This window comes from Chlorocebus sabaeus, chromosome 10 (assembly GCF_047675955.1).
Source record: "Chlorocebus sabaeus isolate Y175 chromosome 10, mChlSab1.0.hap1, whole genome shotgun sequence".
NCBI lineage: Eukaryota > Metazoa > Chordata > Mammalia > Primates > Cercopithecidae > Chlorocebus > Chlorocebus sabaeus.
Window position 1 is genome coordinate 79,286,252 of NC_132913.1, and position 20,126 is coordinate 79,306,377.

The 20,126-nt window shown below is 35.8% G+C and overlaps 1 protein-coding gene across 1 annotated transcript in view; it reads right to left on the bottom strand.

The window, feature by feature from the left end:
- Positions 1–244: 244 nt before the first annotated feature.
- TMEFF2 (transmembrane protein with EGF like and two follistatin like domains 2) overlaps positions 245–20,126 on the bottom strand; it is a 240,424-nt gene continuing 220,542 nt past the window's right edge. Inside the window, exons 8-10 of the mRNA XM_007965699.3 lie at positions 7,118–7,241; positions 4,829–4,987; positions 245–1,593 (exon numbers count right to left, since the gene is read on the bottom strand). Of these exons, the coding sequence (XP_007963890.1) occupies positions 1,497–1,593; positions 4,829–4,987; positions 7,118–7,241 (380 nt within the window). The 3' untranslated portion in view covers positions 245–1,496. The remainder of the gene's footprint in view (positions 1,594–4,828; positions 4,988–7,117; positions 7,242–20,126) is intronic.

Sequence of the window (20,126 nt, forward strand, 5' to 3'; positions counted from 1 at the left end):
ATTTGAGTGATGGTTATGCCAATAGAGTCACACTTTTCACAGTGATGACTAATCTAGAAAACCAGGTTTTTCAGAGTCCTAAATCCTACTTAGATTGTCACCTTTATTTATGTTTTAACGAGTATTTTAAACATCACTTCAGAAAATAATTTTTCACTGAATATTTTATATTCAGAATGTGTTGATTGGATATTTGGAGTGTCCTTTTTTTTTTTTTTTTTTTTTAAAGTCCACGCACAGGTTATTTGAAGGAGACAAAGAGAGCTTTATTTAAATTTACTGTGTTAGCCATGGAAAGCTTTGCAGAGCTAAATGATAATAATTGATTTATTTTCATCTTATTCCTTGAGACTTTTCACAGCTTATTTTTTCCAAACCAAGTTGTGATACCTATTTGTATGCACAAATCAAACAAAAATCCATACCAACTTCCCAGTGAGGTTTTTCAGATGCTGTAGGATTTTCTTTCTTACCTCACCATATAAATATGCTCAAAACATATCTCTTTTTTCATGAAATATTGTCATCATCCCTTACAAATTACGGTGCTGCATTAGCCATAAAACTATTCGTGGGGTATTGGTTGTGATTCTAACTTCTTTTCAAAGAACCATATACTATAAATATAGTATGGTGCTCTTGAGAAATCACGACTTTGGTGTTTCACATTTAATGGTATCATTACGTTTTTCCCCTGGTAATTCCACCCACCTAAATGGAATATATTTTGCCACTCTGTGTATACCTAGTATGTAACTTGTTCAGTATCCTTCAGATACATGCACTTAACTGGGGGATTCTAAGCTACTTCCCCAATAAAAACCAATATCTTCTTTCCCTGTCCTTTATGAGTTATAAAACACTTTCCCTCCCCTTCGTCTTTTATTTAGTTTATATGCCAGAGATCTTTCTGCTCTAGGGATGAAAATGGAAGGCCAGGGAAGAAAGTTGATGCAATAGAGATGATTCAAAGATCTGAAATATTTTATCCTCACTCGATATAAAGTAAATTATTTTTTCTCTTTTCCAATAACCATCATTTCCCTTGATCTTGGAATCACTCAAAACCTAGCCACTGAGTCCTGTACAAAGTAATGTGCTGTCTCAAGATGAGAAGAAACATGAAATATTGGTAGCTGTACAGATTGTACTAGTCTGATTATATTTACAGTTATGAGATACCGCAAATTTAAGAATGCCAATTTTTTCTCATCACTGAGTATTTATTATATATAACAAATACATGGGAAAGAAAAAACTATATTGTGTGATATAAATAGTTTATTTACATTACAGAAAAAACATCAAGACAATGTATACTATTTCAAATATATCCATACATAATCAAATATAGCTGTAGTACATGTTTTCATTGGTGTAGATTACCACAAATGCAAGGCAACATGTGTAGATCTCTTGTCTTATTCTTTTGTCTATAATACTGTATTGTGTAGTCCAAGCTCTCGGTAGTCCAGACACTGTGAAACATGCTCCCTTTAGATTAACCTCGTGGACGCTCTTGTTGTGTTGTCTGAACTGTAGTGCCCTGTATTTTGCTTCTGTCTGTGAATTCTGTTGCTTCTGGGGCATTTCCTAGAAGGTTGGAAAGTTTACAAATCTTAGTCCAATGCTATTACCTAAAGTTTGGCCCTACAATCACAGAGCAAAGATGTGGATTAAGCAAATTATTAAAATATTTCAGATGAAAGAATTTATCATTAGTAGAAACTTGGATTATTTTGGAAAAGTTATTATTTTGCTTCTCTGTGCAGTTGTCTTTAAGTTTTTGTTGGGAATTGAACACAGGCAGAAGCTGAAGAGGAAGACATTTACTTTGTCCTTAACTGCTTACTCATTAAGGCACAAAGAATGACTCAGCACAATGCAATCAAGCAAGTCGTGAGCCCATTTTATCTCACTTTAAAGGTCTTCAACAATTTTATATTTTAAATGTCCTAAGAATGAATGTTATATTGACTTTTCAATGTTATGAGTTTAAATCCTATCAAACCAGCAGAGAATGAGCCAACTGTTAATATCTGATATGTAATGGAAAGGAACATTGTTTTGGACCAGCCTAATATCATTTTTGTACCTTAATAGTATAGATTAGGGACATAAATTGGTACCAATTATTTAGCATCTATAAAAATCTAATATTCAGTCAAATTATCTGAAAATCTCTGGTCTAGTATTTTTTTTCTTGTAACAAAAAAATGCTTTGACTATGCAAATGAGAATAATGGAAAGTTCATATAAAATTCTATTGTAACAATCTGTGAAGTATCAGAATATATGAAAATATATAAATATACATACACATATATATCATGTGTGTATGTGTGGGTTTATGTATATATGCGTGGGTGTGTATGTGGGTGTATATAAATATATATATGTATAGTTTTAGACGGAGGATAGATCTGTTAAAGTGAACAGGGAGCTGAAATCACATTCCCAGCAAATGGGAGCTAGAAATAAAAGGATCAAAAATCCAACTTCTCAACAGGGCAACTCGTTTCATTTTGAAACATGTCTCCAAATGTCCATATTTTTTGTGACACATGTGGTGTTTAGGAGGAGGGCAGGTGTTTGGCTAAAATAGTAAAGTAAAGCAGAAAATTTTTTTTTTAAAAAGAAAGTAGAAAGAAGGAGAAGAGATAGAAGAGAGAGGCAGAAGACAGGAGAGACCAGATGAGGAAGAAAAATCAAAGGAAATGGGAGGACTTCTGCTTGCTGCAATTTTGTAAATCTTTTAGCAAGACCTATTTTGAAATAGGTCTTGACAGACAAATATGGCTAGGTCATCGGGAAAGCAGGGTTTCTGGGGTTTGGGGACAGATAGCCTAGTTGGAAAGTCTGGTTTCAGAGCAGAATGTTTTCAGGTGAGTGAAATGAATCCACACTGGGAACTGGTGTGCTTTATTGACTAGTATGAATCCTGGAAAGGCTCTAGAAGGTTTGATGGTCTTAAGGCAGATTTGTAAAAGGCATTACAAAATACTAATTTAGTTTATGTGCTATGTCTTCCCCTCAAAAGCCAATAAATTGAGGACAGGTTTTAGTTTATTATAACACGGAAAATGAATAAGTCCATATGCCTTGGAAAAATACTCCAATTTGGAACTCAGTTTAGATAATCTTGAGCATCAGAATACACAAAATCCTTACCAGACACGGTGCAATATGAGCATGGTGAAGTGCCCAGGCTCTGGCACTAGGCCACCTGGACCCCATTTCTGCCCTTGCTGCTCAGCTGTGTAAAGTCAGCAATTTGCCAACTTCTACCTCAGGGTCTCTATCTTGAAAGCAGAGATAATTGTTCCTTCTCTGTAATGTTATTAAATGTGCATATATATGTGTGTATATGTGTATACACATATATGATACACACACATAATATACGCTTACACAATTTCTTGTGAAGAAAGGACCCTGTATGTTTCTGTTGTTTTTATTATGTATGGGAATGCAACTGTGATTCATAACAGAATTGAAAACATCTGCTAAAGTACTTACAGTTTTGCATTTGTGTCAGTAGTTGAAGTAGCAATCACATTGTTGAGATTATATCCATTAAATATAGGCTTTGTTTTTCATGTACTGATATTGGCTAGATATTAGAGTAATATCGCACAGTTTCCTATGTTTTAGATTCTTTTCTTTTTCTTTTTATATGCAGTATTTTTGGATTCTTGTTATCTTTATGTTCCCCAGAATCTATTTTAATATAATCACTTGGCATCTAAACGTGAGAGTCGAGTTGATGAACTCAACTCGGCTTAGAGCAGCCCAAAGCTTTAGTCGATGATCTTCCCTTAAGCCTTTAGTCCAGGCGAGGATTTATGAACCACATTTTATCTTTTTCAAGAGCAAATGCAACACTTGTCCTCAAAGAAGATAGTGCAATACCATACTGAAATGTATTATGGCCCTTATTTTCTAAAGATATGATACTTTCTTTTATTTTTGTATCTGTTCAAAACAATTTTTAGAGAAATATTTTGATTTACTGGAGAGCTGCACAAATGAAGAAAGTCTAAAAGTCTTGTGAATTTGGTGAAAATCTTAGAAACTTCCTTGGAACTTTTTATAGAAGAGTGAAATCAAGTCAGTAAGGACTATCTTCAATGACTTTTCTGGTTATACATAACATAAATGATACATTTGGCTTAAAGTCCAATTCTTGGTTACCATTGGTTTGTATGCTAATGAAATTAAGCAAGTACTGGCCTCATTCCTTTACTCCAAGCCCAACGTCAGACATTGCTAATTAATCATGGTTTTCCTTTCTGTTGAAACTGAAGGAAACCCCTGTGTCTTTCAACCTGATTCTCCAGGAAACAATTGCCTTTTGATTTGGCTGGGAATTTGATATAAGAGTTTTTTGTGATATTTGCTGCATGTGTTTATGTATCTAAGGTTTTCATTTACCATAAAAGTACAACTACATGTATTTGTGCATTTTGTGACTGAAAACTATTTTGTCATCCTAAGATAAAAATGTGTTTGTTATTATACCAAGATATGTTAAAACTGATTCGGGTACATAAGGATACTGATCCAGGTAGATAAGGATACTAATTCAAGTAGGTAAAAATAAATAATCTTTATCATCAGGCAAAATTAAGGAAAATAATTTGTACCACCCCAATATGCTATTGTACCACTCCACTGGCTATTCAAATACTCTTATGCTAAGGACATAGGACTCATAGAGAATGGATGGCCAGAGTCCATGAAGGAACTCAACTCAGAGGGATCTGATTAAATAAAGGAGGAACAATATATCCCTTTATTTGGGTAGCCACCAAGTGCTGTTACTGACCTTGTGATGCAGAGGACCACCACACAGATGACAGCAATCTGAATCGTTCCAATCACAGCTGCGATTAAGACATACTGAAATCGTACAGGACCAGGAACAACGTATAGAACACTGTAGTCCTTTTTTTCACAGTGTTGTCCAGTATAACCAGCATCACACCTGGAAGAAATTATAGTGCCCAGTTACCTGTAGCTGCTGCCTTTATTTTTATAGTTGATCGATAGGCATTTATTTTCATCACAAAATTAGGGCTTTTTGTGTCCCTTTCTAAATAAATATGACTTTGTGGTTATGGCTCACAACTACTTATTTTCAATAAGATGTCTTTGTGTTTCTCAGTTATAAGATATGTGGTTTCTTTTTACATTTATGATAGTAATTTCAAAGGTCGGAGGATTACTCGATAATTTGTTTTTGGTGACAATATAGAGAGATGATACATGTCCAAGAATGACTGTTATTTCTATATTTTCTGGAAGGTGAGCTTTACATGTTATTTAATTTGCTCTTTAATCAACCTAAGTCAACATGTTTACTTGAAAAAATATTTGTTTCTGATGACATGGGTATAAAAATTAGTCTATTTGTTTTGGATGAAACATTCTCTATGCTATTGTCAGAATAAATGTTGAGAAGTACTAGGATCAGAGTTACAGGATGAGTCATTAATTTTCTGGTCAAAAAATCATCTGCTGATGATAGAGTCAAATTTTGTTGGAAGAAAGTAAGTATGGTGTAGGCAATATAGTTCTGCAAAACAAGACGAGGTAGTGTTCATCTGAGAATGAATGTTGCCTCTCCCACTCAACCCTCATGGAAAGCTCAGGTAGACAATCTACATATGAAAATTAGCATGTGTCTATTAAATGGGAAAATAGCTCATAAGAAAACAATACTTAAAGGGGATCAACATGTCATTGATTTTGTGGGACTATTCTATTACTTCACTTTGAATTTCTTATAACTACATCCTGAGAATTTTTTTCTCTCCATCAGGAAGGGTTTAATAATAATGACACTGCTGGGAAGTGAGCGGGTAGCAGGAGTAACTTCTCAGTTTTGTTCACTCTGCCTGACTTCAGTTGAAGGCCTGTGCTAGTATATTTTGTGGAGGGAAAACATGAAAGGAAGACAGCTCTAGGTGGAGGGGTGGAGAAAGGGAGGAAGAGTGGGAGGGGGAGAGAGAGAGAGAGAGAAACTTTCTGTTGTAAATGAAAATACAACCTATTTCATCATATGTCACTTGTACTTAATGTAAATAAAAATAAAAATAAATCATGTTTTCATTTTGGCTCTGCCATCTCTGAAATAATTATATTTTAGACATGAATACACAGGAGGTATTTAAATAAATATATATTTGTACATATATAAGAGATGGGGTCTTGCTTGGTTGCCTAGGCTGGAGTGTAGTGGTGTGACCATAGCTCACTGCAGGCTTGAACTCCTGGGCTCAAGGGATCATCCCATCTCAGCTCTCAAGTAGATCCTGGGACTACAGGTGCATGCAACCCTGCATGGCTAATTTTTAATTTTAATTTTTTTATTAAAAATTTTTTTTTTTTTTAGAGATAGGATCTCCCTTTGTTGCCCAGGCTAGTCTTAAACTCCTGGCTTCAAGTGATCTTCTCACCTCGGCTTCCCAAAGTGTGCGATTACAGGTGTGAGCCATCATGCCTGGCCAGTATTTATATTCATAAACTAAATCCAGATAGGCAATTTCTTTGTGTCTCTACTGAGTTTGAAACTGTGGAAGTATAGCTAATGATTTCACTTTGCAAGGCTCCATGGGAGAGCAGATCTATAGAAAATAGTGAATGCCTGGCAAAACAAGGATTGATGATATTTATGAGAAGACCTGAAGGACTTAGGAAGAGATGAACTCTGAGAAGCAACTATGCTATCTAAAATACATGAGGCTTCATCCATTCATTTGTCTGATAAATACTTACTGAGCACTTGATATATGCCAAGTACTATTCTGTGTTCAGGAGAAAGAGAGGTAATATGGAGGAACTGGTACCTTTAAGGAGCTTATAATGCACAAAGTACAATTTTAAATTCTACTAGAAGAGTTTAGTAATGTGTTAGTGTGTAAGGTGCACATATATATGTTTTTTAGTGTGTGAGTACATGTGTGTGTGTATACATGCACAGGAGAAGCAGAGAAAAGTTTTGTTGCTGATCACCCATTCAAGAAGAATGTCGACCAATTTTCTATAAACATCACAATTTAGTTTCTACATATTAACTTTATACATTAACTATGCTTATGGGTAAACATGTTACCTGCAAGATGGCTCCTGCATATTGATAGAATGCTCACACTTCCCATGCATACAGAAGCCATTGTAATGTTCCGGACAAGGTATGTGGTGTTCTCTGGCACTTTCTTCTAATTTGTTAGCATTCTCTGTGAATACAGATAAAAGCAAGCACCCCCTGTAAATACTTTTTTAGCCTGGTAAGATCAACCAGTACATTAAGAAGCAAAGCTATGGTAGGCAAAGATTTTAAAATGGCAAGAACTAAAGGGCTATGCTTCAGAAATAAGAGGAAGAAAGAACTGAAAGACAGACATCTTTACAATTGTGTTTAGAGATGAAATTTGCAAAATTACCCAGTGCTTTTTATGCTTTTATGCAATTTCCTACGTCTTTAACAGCTAGCGGTGTTTCTAGGACTTGTCAGACAGCTTTAATTTTCCTCGCATAGGGACTGTACATTGATCATGAAATACTCCAAGAAGAAATATCCTATTTTTTAAATTTCAAAGCCAAACATAATGTCCTTAAGAGTAAATTGCTGTAATACCTTGATACTTTCGCAACACGAGAGCTTAAAAGTTAAAATATGGCCGTGTTCAATTGTTAAACACACGTTTTTCAAACCGAATGCAAATTTCACCAAATGTATTCTCTGAGGCTTTTAAAATCTACTGCAAACATGATTTTCACTAGCATCCATACATTCTTTTTTGTTGCCAAAATAAACCTATTGAACAAGAAAACGCCATTTCAAAATAACTTATGTAGATATTCACATAGTAGACACTGAATACTATAAATATATTTAAATGCATATTTGGCCTATATTAACAATGCTATGTGAAACCTAAACTCACGCTAAAGAATAAACACTAAAATGAACACTTTTGTGTGCCATTACAACATGTTCTACTTGTTTTGCCATGTTTTCATAGGTATTTGAATTTTTTTGACCTTTGTTAGTCCAAATACATTTGCTTCATATTTGTAATGTCATCTTTAAGTGTCTTTTGAGTCTTAATATGTTCATTTCATGATAAAACTTTTGCCTTGAGCTTTCACTAAATCTGAAATATAACATTCTTGAAAATTTCTGCCCAAACACATGAGAAATATAGCTTTTATGAACTCAATCTGAAGACACTCTTCAATCTGAAGGTACTCTTCAACACCCTAGTAATTAGTCACCAGGAATGGAAAATGGCAAGTGAATTCCTAATTTTATGAAATGGATTATTTCCATATAAGGGTTTTTATTATTGGCAGTCATGGATGATAAGCATATTCATTGGGAGAAAAAAACATGCCTCTGGTATTAATGAATCAGACAAATGTATTATTTATGATTAAACAGAGCTGCAAAATATCTATACATCTTTAAGATCCAGATGCCATCTGTAAAACATTAAAGTCTGAAAAAAGTTGTAAAATATGTATAGTGATTTCTTGTGTAGAGATATTTATATGCATCATTATGATGGGCAACATTTTATGTTACACACCCACATTTGTAAGGGATTTACCATCAATATACTAGAGAGCCTGTAGATGACATTTAAATCATTAGTTTGTTTCTTATCTGTGTCTCTTTAGCTAGGATGGTTGGTGATTTTTTTTGTTGGTTTGAATTACAGTATTTCCACATTGATAACTGCTATTAAACTGAACAAACTACTTCCATGGAGAAAACTAAGAATGTATAGAACTTTTTTGGTTTCTTCCCTCTTCTTTGAAGTTACTTTGGAATTTTGTGGTATGATGTTTTTGGTAGCAAGTGCAGCTGCAGTAAGCAAATACACCAAAATTAAAGTGGTAGTGTTGGGTGAAATTTCCCACATGGGAACGTGTGACTAAAATGGAAGAAGGGCAATTTGTGAACCCATGGAGGAGGCTGTGTTCATTCTGTGCCAGGGCCGGGGGCTACACAGCATAGCGCTCAAACCATGCACCTGCGGTTTAAAGGAGACGTTAGCAGTGGGGTTTGCCAGTCACACTGCCGGTGTAATGAACCAGCTCTGATTTTCACTTTTATTTCTGGACCTTCTTCCCATAACAAACTATTTGACACTTCTATTTAGGGTTCATTAGTAACCCCTCAGTGCTTCTGAACACTTGCATGCAGGGAAATTTTCTGTGAGTTCCCTAAATTTCAGTTATACACTGTCTTTTCAGCTATAGTATTTTTCAAATACATCTTATTAGGACTATTTTTCTTTCTGTCAGTTACAAAAGAATATCAAGAATTTTTAAAAGTGAAAATCCAGTTTTTAGTCTATTTTATTTTTAACACTGTACCTCATCCCATACTGACAGTTTGTTTCTGGATTCGTGCCATATTCACAATTATGAACTGAAGTATAAGGGAAAAATAAGAGCTTGTCTGAATGAGGCTGTTGCCTTAGTGTGGTAAGACATGGATATTTTCACAAAGTTCATTATCCAGCCAGGGTGATCACATGGGCAGGGAATAGTTTCCATCGTAAAATCTGGTAATCAGTTTACACTATTCCTTATGAGCTTGGAGTGCTCTGTTATGCTGCTCATAGGATACTGTCAAATAAGAAAGCAGAGAGACTGAAAATAAATGAGTAGAAGAAATGATCTCTGGGCAAGAAAATGAGGAATCATCAATATATGTCAACAAATTTATAGTCAATCCAAACAAGTAAATCAGTTGATTGAAAACCTGAATATATAACCACTGCTAGTAATGGAATAAGACATATTTTAGAAATGAGATTTTAGTATATTAAGAAGAGTAGAAACACAGAAATCTAATATCCAAACAAACATGTATAGGAACCATAGTGTTTGTGATCTTAATGTTTATGTATAGTAGGTATTAAGCAATAATAAAGCATTAAACATTTTAAATTATATAAAAATTATATATATATCTGGAAGTCTGCATGTTTCCTTCAGTAGCTTATGATTTAGACATTGATTTCTCTGTCCTCCATTTAAAAAAAGAGGTTTAATGCAAGGGTTGTGCTCTTTCTTCTAAAATAGATAAGAGGCTGTGGTAGAAACTCTTCATGTCTCTGTTTAAAATCCTCAACTAGTTTCCTGTTTACATGTTTATAAATGGTTTGTTCTAGAGAGTTCCTGACCTTTTGAAGAACAATTTCTGATATAATCTGAGTTGTTTGCAGCAGAGCTAATAGGGCTCATGCCCATTGCTGGTCAACACTTCGGTCAAGAGCTATTGAAGTCGGCTGTTCTATAGTACAGCTACACATATTGTTTCTACCCTGGTGCTTGCAAGGAAAGAAACAGGGAAAGCTAAAGAGACAGAGAATGGCAAATGGTGAGGCCTTACCTTACTGCAAGTCAAGTAAGGTTAAGTGGGTAGAAAGGGGGCAAAGCCAGATTTAGAAGTTCAGACTTAAATCAATACAGTCCAGTATGTACATGCGTGTGTGTATATGTGTTTACCATTGCCCCTGTATTCCTTTCCCTAAAAAGCTGAAAATAAGATGTTGTTTAGATAATTAATTTACCAAAGGAACACATTATGGATCAAAGCAGAAATATTAGTGTAAAATTTGACCAAATCCATATTTCTATAAAAAGGAATGTTTCCCTTTGGACAAAGATTAAAGGTTGGCCAAAGAAGTTCTGAAAGTTAAGTTGTATTTTCTATCCAAGTGCTTTCCAAGTTGGTGTGTTTTTGTTTTTTATTTTGAGGGTCTTACTCTATTACCCAGGATGGAATGCAGTAGCGTGATTTTGGCTCACTGCAACTTCCACCTCCTGGGCTCAAGTGATTCTTGTGTCTCTGCCTCCCTATTAGGTGGGACTATAGGCATGTGCCATTACCCTGGCTAACTTTTTGTATTTTTTAGTAGAGATGGGGGTTTTCCATGTTGGCCAGGCTGGTCTTGAACTCCTGGCCTCAAGTAATCCACCTGCCTCGGCCTCCCAAAGTGCTGGGATTACAACCGTGAGTCACTGCACCCACCCAAGTTGGTGTGTTTTAAAAAACCAACCTGAACTAGCAAACCCAGAGTCCTAGGTGCAGAGACAGATGCACCAGGTTATTAGTTTCTGATGCTATTAAATATTTACCCAGTTAACCCATTTCTCTTGTTCTGATGCTCTACTGCCTAGTCATTCTTAAAATAATTTGACTTCTATGTAGCCTTCACATTGGAACGGCTCTGACAAAACAACATGAATATCTTACCCATTTAACAGTTACATATTTCACTTGAGAGAAATGACTAGTTCCGAATTTCTGTTTATTTTTTGAGGTGGTTACATGTTAACTTTCTTCAGTCCACTCAATTCTGAAGTTTTATAAGGTCAAACTTCTGTTGTACAGACCAGAGAACTAGACCCCACCCATTGTTCACTACAGTCTGCGAGGCCTTTGGGGGCTGGTCAAATGATATTTCTCTGGTAATGCCCTACTTTAATTAGGACTTTATTTCAAATGTAATCAAATTCCTAGGCCACTGATTCGTCCAGAAGAGTCTGATTCTGTGTAAGCATTTCCGAGTAAATTGAAAAGATCCTAAACTAGAGGAAACATCAGGAATTTAGTGGATGTTTTGGGGGGCAGATTTCCACTGCATATTTTTAAACAACTAGAGCTGTTCAATAGGAGAATGAGTTCTATTGTAAAGTAGTGGGCTTCTGGTGGTATTGAAAGGAGCTGTGTGGCCATTTCTCAGGAATGTTGTAGACTGTTAATGTATATTGATTAGATTATTTCGGAACTCTAAGTTCATTGAATTCTGAAAGTAATATTTATTTCTATTGCTAAAATTTACTTATGATTAATCATGAATATTTACTAACATTTATTATAAAATATTATTTTTGATATGCTAGGAAAAAGATGTAGAGAAATAGAAATATTATTTATATATGTTAAACAAAATAAATTACTTTTGTCTTAATTATGGAACATACTACCTTTTGAAAGGGTATAAAATATCTTGCATTTTGACTATGTCTGTAATTCAGACATTCTAGCAGAGAGAACCTTTACTATGTTTACTATGTAATGTATTGCCTTTCTTTTGTTTAGTGGACCTCAATTCAATTTTTAAAATCATGCTTTAACATCCCATATGATCTTGACATGCACAAGCATGTGAGTATTATAGTTTGGTTTATTATCTTTTCAACTATCTTTTGCTGTTGGCCCACAAAATGTGTCATACTTTTATAGAAAACAAAAATTTTCAATTTTAAATGTATTTATGTAATCTTGCTATTTTTATATGTAATGACAGTAGAGGGAAACCCCAGTATTGAAATATTCATATTCTTGCACACCATTTGTAATTACTTAATTTTACCCTTCCCCTACTTACTGCCATTTCTCCAAAGCAAAATGAAACTACTTTTATTTAACTAGAAAAGGAAAAACTGTTTTGTTCTCCTTATATTTACATTGTGCCTGGGACAGAAAAAACTTACGAATATAGTAATAAAGTCATGATTGTCCCCATGGTTGGTTAGAGTTGGTTTCAAAGAAGATATACAATTCTTATGATTTCCTCTCCTTATCTTATCAGGTATAAACATACGAGGCAGTAAAACCTCATATCTAGCTTGAGTTGCGATCGAAGTTTTTTAAAGACTAGAAAAGCATTCCTACTGAATGTGTTCTGGATGTAATGAAGTCTGAGTTCCTGCAACTTAACAGATTCCACAATAGCCTCACCTGCTGTCATAGTTTCTTTAAGGCATAGATGAGTAGAAGAGTCTCTCTTTTTTAAAGCTTCTGGGACATAGACTTCAATAAAAATGCTAGCTAAAAGTGACAGCCTAGCGTGAGGGACGCGGAGAATTTAAGGATACAATCAATTCTCAAGTTTTGTAAAGAGCAGAGAACCAGTCATAACATTCTTGTTATTTAATCTCTGTTAAAGACTTAGAAAACAACTCTTCACAACAGAGACCATGTCCTTCAACATTCTTGCTACAAATTTAACATTTCTTCTGCAAGTTCAACATTATTCCATTTTTTTCAGAAAAATAATTGAAACTACTTGGATCAGAAACTTTGCTAGTAAGGCAGTGGTACGGGTTGGGAAGAGGATGGATGCAAATAAACAGAAATTCCTCTTCATTCCACCAGTCATAGGTACTAATATAAAATGTGAAATGTGATTATCCTTATCATTGCTTGCATATGCTATAAATATTCTTATTGAATATAAAATTAAAGTGTAAGAAAACTAATTTTCATGTTACTGTATTCTCAGGCAAGGCCTTGATAACATGATTCAGGAATTGCTAGAATTTAAATTGGAAAAAGTACCAGCATCTCAAATATACATAGTAATTTGGAGACTGGAGTAATTGAAATGCAACAATAGTGGATGATTATTTGCATGGGCTTTTATTAACTCAGTTTCTACTTGTAATATATTTACATAGATAAACACTGAAAAATCTGTGAAATCTTGCGAGAAAAACTTGTATGCAACATTTTCACTTATGACATCCAAATACAATTATAATCCAATAATTTGGCATAAAAAGGCTCATATAGATTTAGTTAGAAATCCTGGACCTCAAAACATTTCATTATTAAGAGCAAAATAAGTAGCTCCTTAGTTGTTTGCTCTGTTTTTTGACTCGGCAATGCCCTGCCTGGCTTTCGATGGCAGAGCCCTCAGAACAGTGAAGAGAGCAGGCCGCTGGGAGAAGTTGTGCTCTGTCTCTAATGGTCCTTTTCAAACCTCACCACTCAGTCAAGAGCCTATTAACTCTCAGCAAGTGGGTAACTCCTATCGGTTTACAGGACTTGGTTTGAAGACCTTTTAAAAATACAATATTTTATGGAACTTTAGATGTCTTTGACAACATTTCTGTAAATATCAGGCCTTGGGAAGAGGTAGGAATCTATGGTTCATTAGCGTCTTGGGAGTCCAGAGCTGGAGTTGCCTTAAGCTTATCTGGGGCAATTTGCTGCAGCTCTCCCCACTGAGTTTTCCCCTCAGCATCTCCTTACTTTCAAGCTGTTCTCAGGAGACAAAGTTTGCTATAAACTTTAGAGAAAGAAAATGATGTGGGAAACCATTTTATGCTAAGAATATATTTATTCTCTTCCTTTTTGTCTTGAACTAAATCTATGCATTTTCGACTAAAATTATTTGCTTGTGGTTAATTCAGGCATCCTTTCTTAGTGAGCTTCATTGGTGACAATGTTGAAAATGACACGAAGTAACAGAGGAGAGAAGCAACAGATCAGGTCCCATCTACTCTAGCCTTCTGGGCCATGTGAGCTAAGCGATTTTCTTCTTTGTAGGCTGTGTGTGCAAAAATGGATTAATAGTCAAGACAAACCTCCTCAGGTGATGTATCTGTTTTCTTCTATGACCCTGAAGTGACTAACTAGCAGAGAGTGAAGAGGATTGAGGCTGGAGCATTTACTGGAATATAGTGAAAGCAAAGGTTTGAATAACATAGATGGAACCCCCAAGCTGTCTTTCAGTAATTTATTATATGCATATTTCTTGAGTAGATATTATGTGTCTGGCACTATGCTATGTGTTGTGTATCCATACGCTAAAGCTATTGGTTGTCTTCCAGTGATTTTGCTTATTATCTTCTAAAGACAACCAAGAAAACTGATTCTTAAGACAAGACGATAGTAAATATGTTTTCAGTTACTTGAGAATCTTACAACAGGACCATCATTATGTTAATACTGACTTAACATGATCAAAATGTATTCCTTAATATAGGCTTTCAAGGTAGATTTATAAAATTTCCATTTTTTTATAGATTAGGAAAATGAAGTTAAATTACTTGTCTTAGTAATTTACACAACTAGTAAACAGAAGTGCTGTCGAAGTCAGGGCTCTTTCCAGTGTAATATGTATAGTATGATAGTTAGGAACTTATTAAAATACACGACAACATCTGCCCTTCATATCTTATTTATCATTTGTGTTTTATGACTCCTGATTGTTTATCCCACCTAGATTCTATTGCTACTCTAAAAAACAATTCTTTTCCCTTCTTTCCTTCCTTCCTTCCTTCCTTCCTTCCTTCCTTCCTTCCTTCCTTCCTTCCTTCCTTCCTTCCTTCCTTTTTCTTTCTTCTTTTCTTTCTTTCCTTCTTTCTTTCTTTTCTTTCTTTTTCTTTTGCCTTTTAACCCATGTACCTTGTCTAAGGCCAACCCATCACGAATCTCAACCCCTCCATCATCCTCAAGGGCTCTCCATCAATTATCTCCCTTTGTTCCTGTATCTTCAACCCTCCCTCAGTCTTTGCTCATTTCCATCAGCATTTCAACATACTCAACTGTCTTCCTTCTTAAAATAAAAATGGAAAAGGCCCTCTCAATCCATGTCCCTTGGTAGACCTCTTGTTTCCTTTATTCCATTTACAGTGACACTTACAAGTGTTGTCTCTGCTCCCCTTCTTCACTTCTGCACTCACCTCTACTCATTCTTGCAGCTCTCTGGTCACCCCTTCAGAGAAACTACTATGACCAATGTTACCAACAACATTGTTGTTAAAACTAGTAGTCTCTTCTCAGGCCTTAGCCGTCACAATCTCTCAGTAATATTCACTACAGCTGACCACGTCCTCCTTTTTGAAGCCCTCTCTTCCCTGGGTTTCCATGATATAAATGACAATTTTTCCACCTAGAACTAAAGTTCCCATACTTAAATCTTTAAATGAAAGGGGTAATAAAGTCTTCATTTCAGAATCACACACATCCCACTTCTTGTTCTTTTTGGTTGCTCCTTCATAGTCTATTGTGTAGGCTCCCATTTTCCAACTGATTCCTTAAATGTTGATACTTCCCTAAGGCTCTTCTCTTGTTTCACTTTAAACACTTTCCCTGAGAAAGCTCATCCTCACCCAAGGCCTCTATTTGTCATTTTACTGCCTCTGACTTCCAAATATTGATTAGTCAGCCCAGATCACCTTTTTATAGGTGATCAGGTGATCATACTTTTATAGAGCTTCGTATCTATATATCAACATTCCTAGGGTCTCCTAGGCACCTCAAACTCATCAGATCCTTCTCCCACTTCCTTCCCCTGCTTCTTATCCCAGGCATATTTATCTACTCATTGACCAAACTGGAAATCTGGGTTTCACTTTTAAATTCTAAATGAGTAAATCACCAAGTCCTGTGATTTTTACCTCTTAAGGATCTCCCAAATTTGTCTATTTCTTTACATTTCTACTGCTACTCACTAAAATCAGACCATATGTCAGAAAATCACCGTGCCTCCAATTTTGCCCTCTCGAAATAAATTTTCCACACTAGGCCAGAGTGATCTTTCTAGAAAGAAAACGTGAGTACATTATGATTGCCCTTAAAACTTCCCAAAGAAATAATTCTCAAGTTATTCCTCATTATTCCTTTAATGAGCCAAATGCTAACAATACTAAGGTGGCAATTCAGAATCTAGTCCCAGCTTCTCCATTCTTATCTTTTGCAATTCTTCTGCAACTTCCTACATTCATCATACGAAATTTCTCTCTCCCCTCTGGGACTTTCCATATGCTATTCCCTTTGCTTGGAATGCTCACTTTCCTTCCTTTTCATTTACCTAAGTCCTGCTCATCATGCAGGTCTCAACATTGGCATTATTTCCTCTAAGAAACTTCTGCGATGTTCTCTTCTGTCTCCTCAGTCTGGGCTCACTGTCCCTCTGACCTAAAACCATTCTCCTATTCCGCCACCGTCCATACCAAATTTTCATTATTGTTTACTTGTCTGTGTGACACGTTAGTTCAGAAACTCCCTTTTAAAGGGTGGTAATATATTTGATTAAAAAAAAAATCGCGTAGTCTCTGTACGTAGCACAGAACATAGCACAATAAGATGATAAACACATAGTTTTTAAAATAAAGGAATGTTTCCCTAGGTTTCCTCTACTGATATTTGGAAGCTTCCAGAAAAATATCCAAAAGTTAAAGCAGTAAAAAAGGAATCTTAACTTTGCTTCATGTGAACAGCTTTTTGTAGGTGAGGGTGGCATGTCAAGGGGTACTGTAAGAACTGCCTTATGAAAGAATATCTGCCAGAGGGGAGTAGCTGCAGATCCTGAAGAAATGCAGTCAGAGAAGGGGATGTGGTTTCTTCTTTCCACAGTTTCTGGTGAGGCTAATAGAGAAATGAACAGATCATCGAGTTTTTAAAATAATATCACTTCTGTTAGCCAGGGATGTGTGTGATTCTGAAAGGAAGCATTTATTACCCCTTTCATTTAAAGATTGAAGTATGGGAACTTTCGTTCTAGGTGGAAACATTGTCATTTGTATGCATGTCATACCTCAACTATGTATGGTCAATTCTGAATTAATAGATTCTAATTTGGCCATTCATACTGTGTGCATAGCATTGTCCAGAAGTAAGAATATTGAAATTTTTCAGGGCAGAAGGAATTTTTTATTTAAAAAAGCAAAACAAAAAAAACAGGCAAATGAATTTCAAAATAGAAACTAGTGTTTTAAATTAATAAAACATTTTCCTTACTTGTTAGCTTCTGAATAAAACCATGCATTTATTCTCAAACTCAAAAATATTTTATGGTAATAAATGCTAGAAGTACAGATATACTTGATAATACTGTGATAAATAAAACCTAGTGATCAGTTTGGTTTTCTACAAGAACACTCTAAAAAGAACTGGAGGCGTTTTTATAATTTATTAAACTAAGGAACAGAGGTATAGCTTTTACTCTTCAATAGGCTTTTTTTGAACACAGTCTCAAAAGTGCTTGAGAAAAGACGCTAGAAGTAATGTAAAATTATCTATGAAAACTGGTTTAAAACTGAACTTCTGAAAAAAAAAAAGGAAACTAAAAAGTTCCATAAAATTGGTAGTAAAAGTGCTTCTAACAGCTAGAAATGTTTTCTATTATTTAAATGGAATATTTAAGTTTAATGTTTAATTTTAAACACTAATGAACTACCCAGTTTAGAAATTGTAGATAGCCACAGTATAGGTACAGCACCTTAGTACTGTATTTGGACATCACAGGATCTTAGAAGGCACTGCTGATGCTCTGATACCCCTCACAGAAGTATGTATATAGATATATTAATCTGTGAGTTTTGTATAAACACAATTCTACTATGATCTCTTACAAATAGTGAATTTTAAGGATAAAATATAATGAAAATTGTAGTACACTAAAATTCCCATTTTAAGGGCAATGTTTCTTGTTCTAGTGCAGACTCACCTCCTTCCCTTGTGAAAAATAGATTTCTAGGCTTTGGTCTTGATCAGCTGAAACAGAATTGCCAGCTGAGGGGCCTGGATCTGTCTTTTAAAAAGTGCTCTAGGTGACACTGACGTACAAATAGTGTACAGCCTGGTGGTCCTGACCTCACGTCACCATTTTTTCTTAACTCTCGCAGGCTTTGGCTACCTGATGCTAGGCTTTCCTGCATCCTGGATACCCCTTCCTTCCCCTGAAAACTGTCCTACAGTGGTCCACCTTTCTGGTCCCAGGTCTGTCTTTGCTCCTCTCAGAAAAGTGCCAGTCCCTGCCGTGGTCTATGAGTGGGTGAGCCATGGTTTGCCCTCTGCTGCTCTTCCCGCATCCACTCTTATATGTTACGGGAAGTCCTCCGGGGACCTTAGCTTGCCAAGCCTTCCTTACCCTTCATAGTCAGCCTGGAAAACTCACTTTGTTTTAGAATGTCTTTGTCTCTTTTGAGAACACACCACTCCACGAATGGGCTGTGTGCCTGTAACAAGTGCCAACATCTGTGAGAGATTTCTGGATTTTGTCAATTCTCAGATATTTGGAGACCAATTTTTTCAAATCTCCAGGCTTTTTTAATGACTCTGTTGGATAACTAACAGAATTGACAACAAGAACACCCTGTGTGAACGCAAATGAAGCATCCTCTCAAATACAGGAACAGATAACACAGCTGAGAAAAGGTGCAGATTATACCGATGTTTATGATTGTTCAATTTATAGATGAGAGTAAAGGAGCATTGGGCCACTGGTGATCTCTGTATCAGCTCAGCTAGTCCGTGGAAAAGATGAAGCCACAAGAAAGGTAACAGGGGCAGGAAAGAAGACAAATAGAGGAAAACAATTGGAGGCAAAATTACTATTTGTTTCACTGTGGCAACTGAGATAAATGATAATAAAATGAAGAGTGGGTATTGACAGCAGAACAGAAGAGGCGGAAGGTGAGAAATATCTCTTTGGTTTCATGGGGTAGGACAAATGGCCACCTGTGCTTCTAAATTGCAGCCTTATGGACATAGGACATGCTCTTTAGACCAGAGTTTCCTGAGGGGAGCTCTGTTGATGCATGACTACTTCTGTAGCAGAATTCATGGGAAAAAGGGGTTCTGTAGTCAAATAAATTTGGGATAGAGTGGATTAAACCAAATTATATTGGTTTCTTTACTGCTGCTTTCCTCAGAGCCCTTAAAAAGCTAACTTACACTGTGAAATGGCAGGAGGGGATAAGCATTATGTAGTGCTCCTAGACTCATTTCTCAATAGAACCTCCCTGCTCTTTTGAGGAACATTTTGCTCAACTATTCCGTCAGACTTCATTCTGGGAAACACTGCATTAGATTACGGCATCGCCAAATTTTTCACATCACCATACATACAGAAAAAAATACATGGAGTTTTTGGTAACAAGAGGACATTATCAGCCTTGGGGCTCTAGCCACCCAAGCCACCCAGAAGGCTAAGGTGGATCGCTGCACTAACACACCTGTTACCTATTCAGGACACACAAGAAAGTTGTGCACTAGATTATACCCTCTCTTAGGGCAGAGACTGTGTATTGTTTCCAGGTTTTTATATATATGTTTGTGTGTGTATATATATGTTTGTGTGTGTGTGCATGTGTGTGTGTGTGTGTGTGTGTGTGTATATATATATATATAGCCAATGGTTAGGACAGAGACTGACACAAAGTGAGTGTTCCATATATAGAATGAATGAATAAATGAATATTATAGGCATAGGAGATATGTTTAGCAGCCACTTCTACCTCAGTGTGGTGGCTTTGAAAAAAATAATGCCCCTGGTTGTTTGCATCAAAGAGCCAGCTCA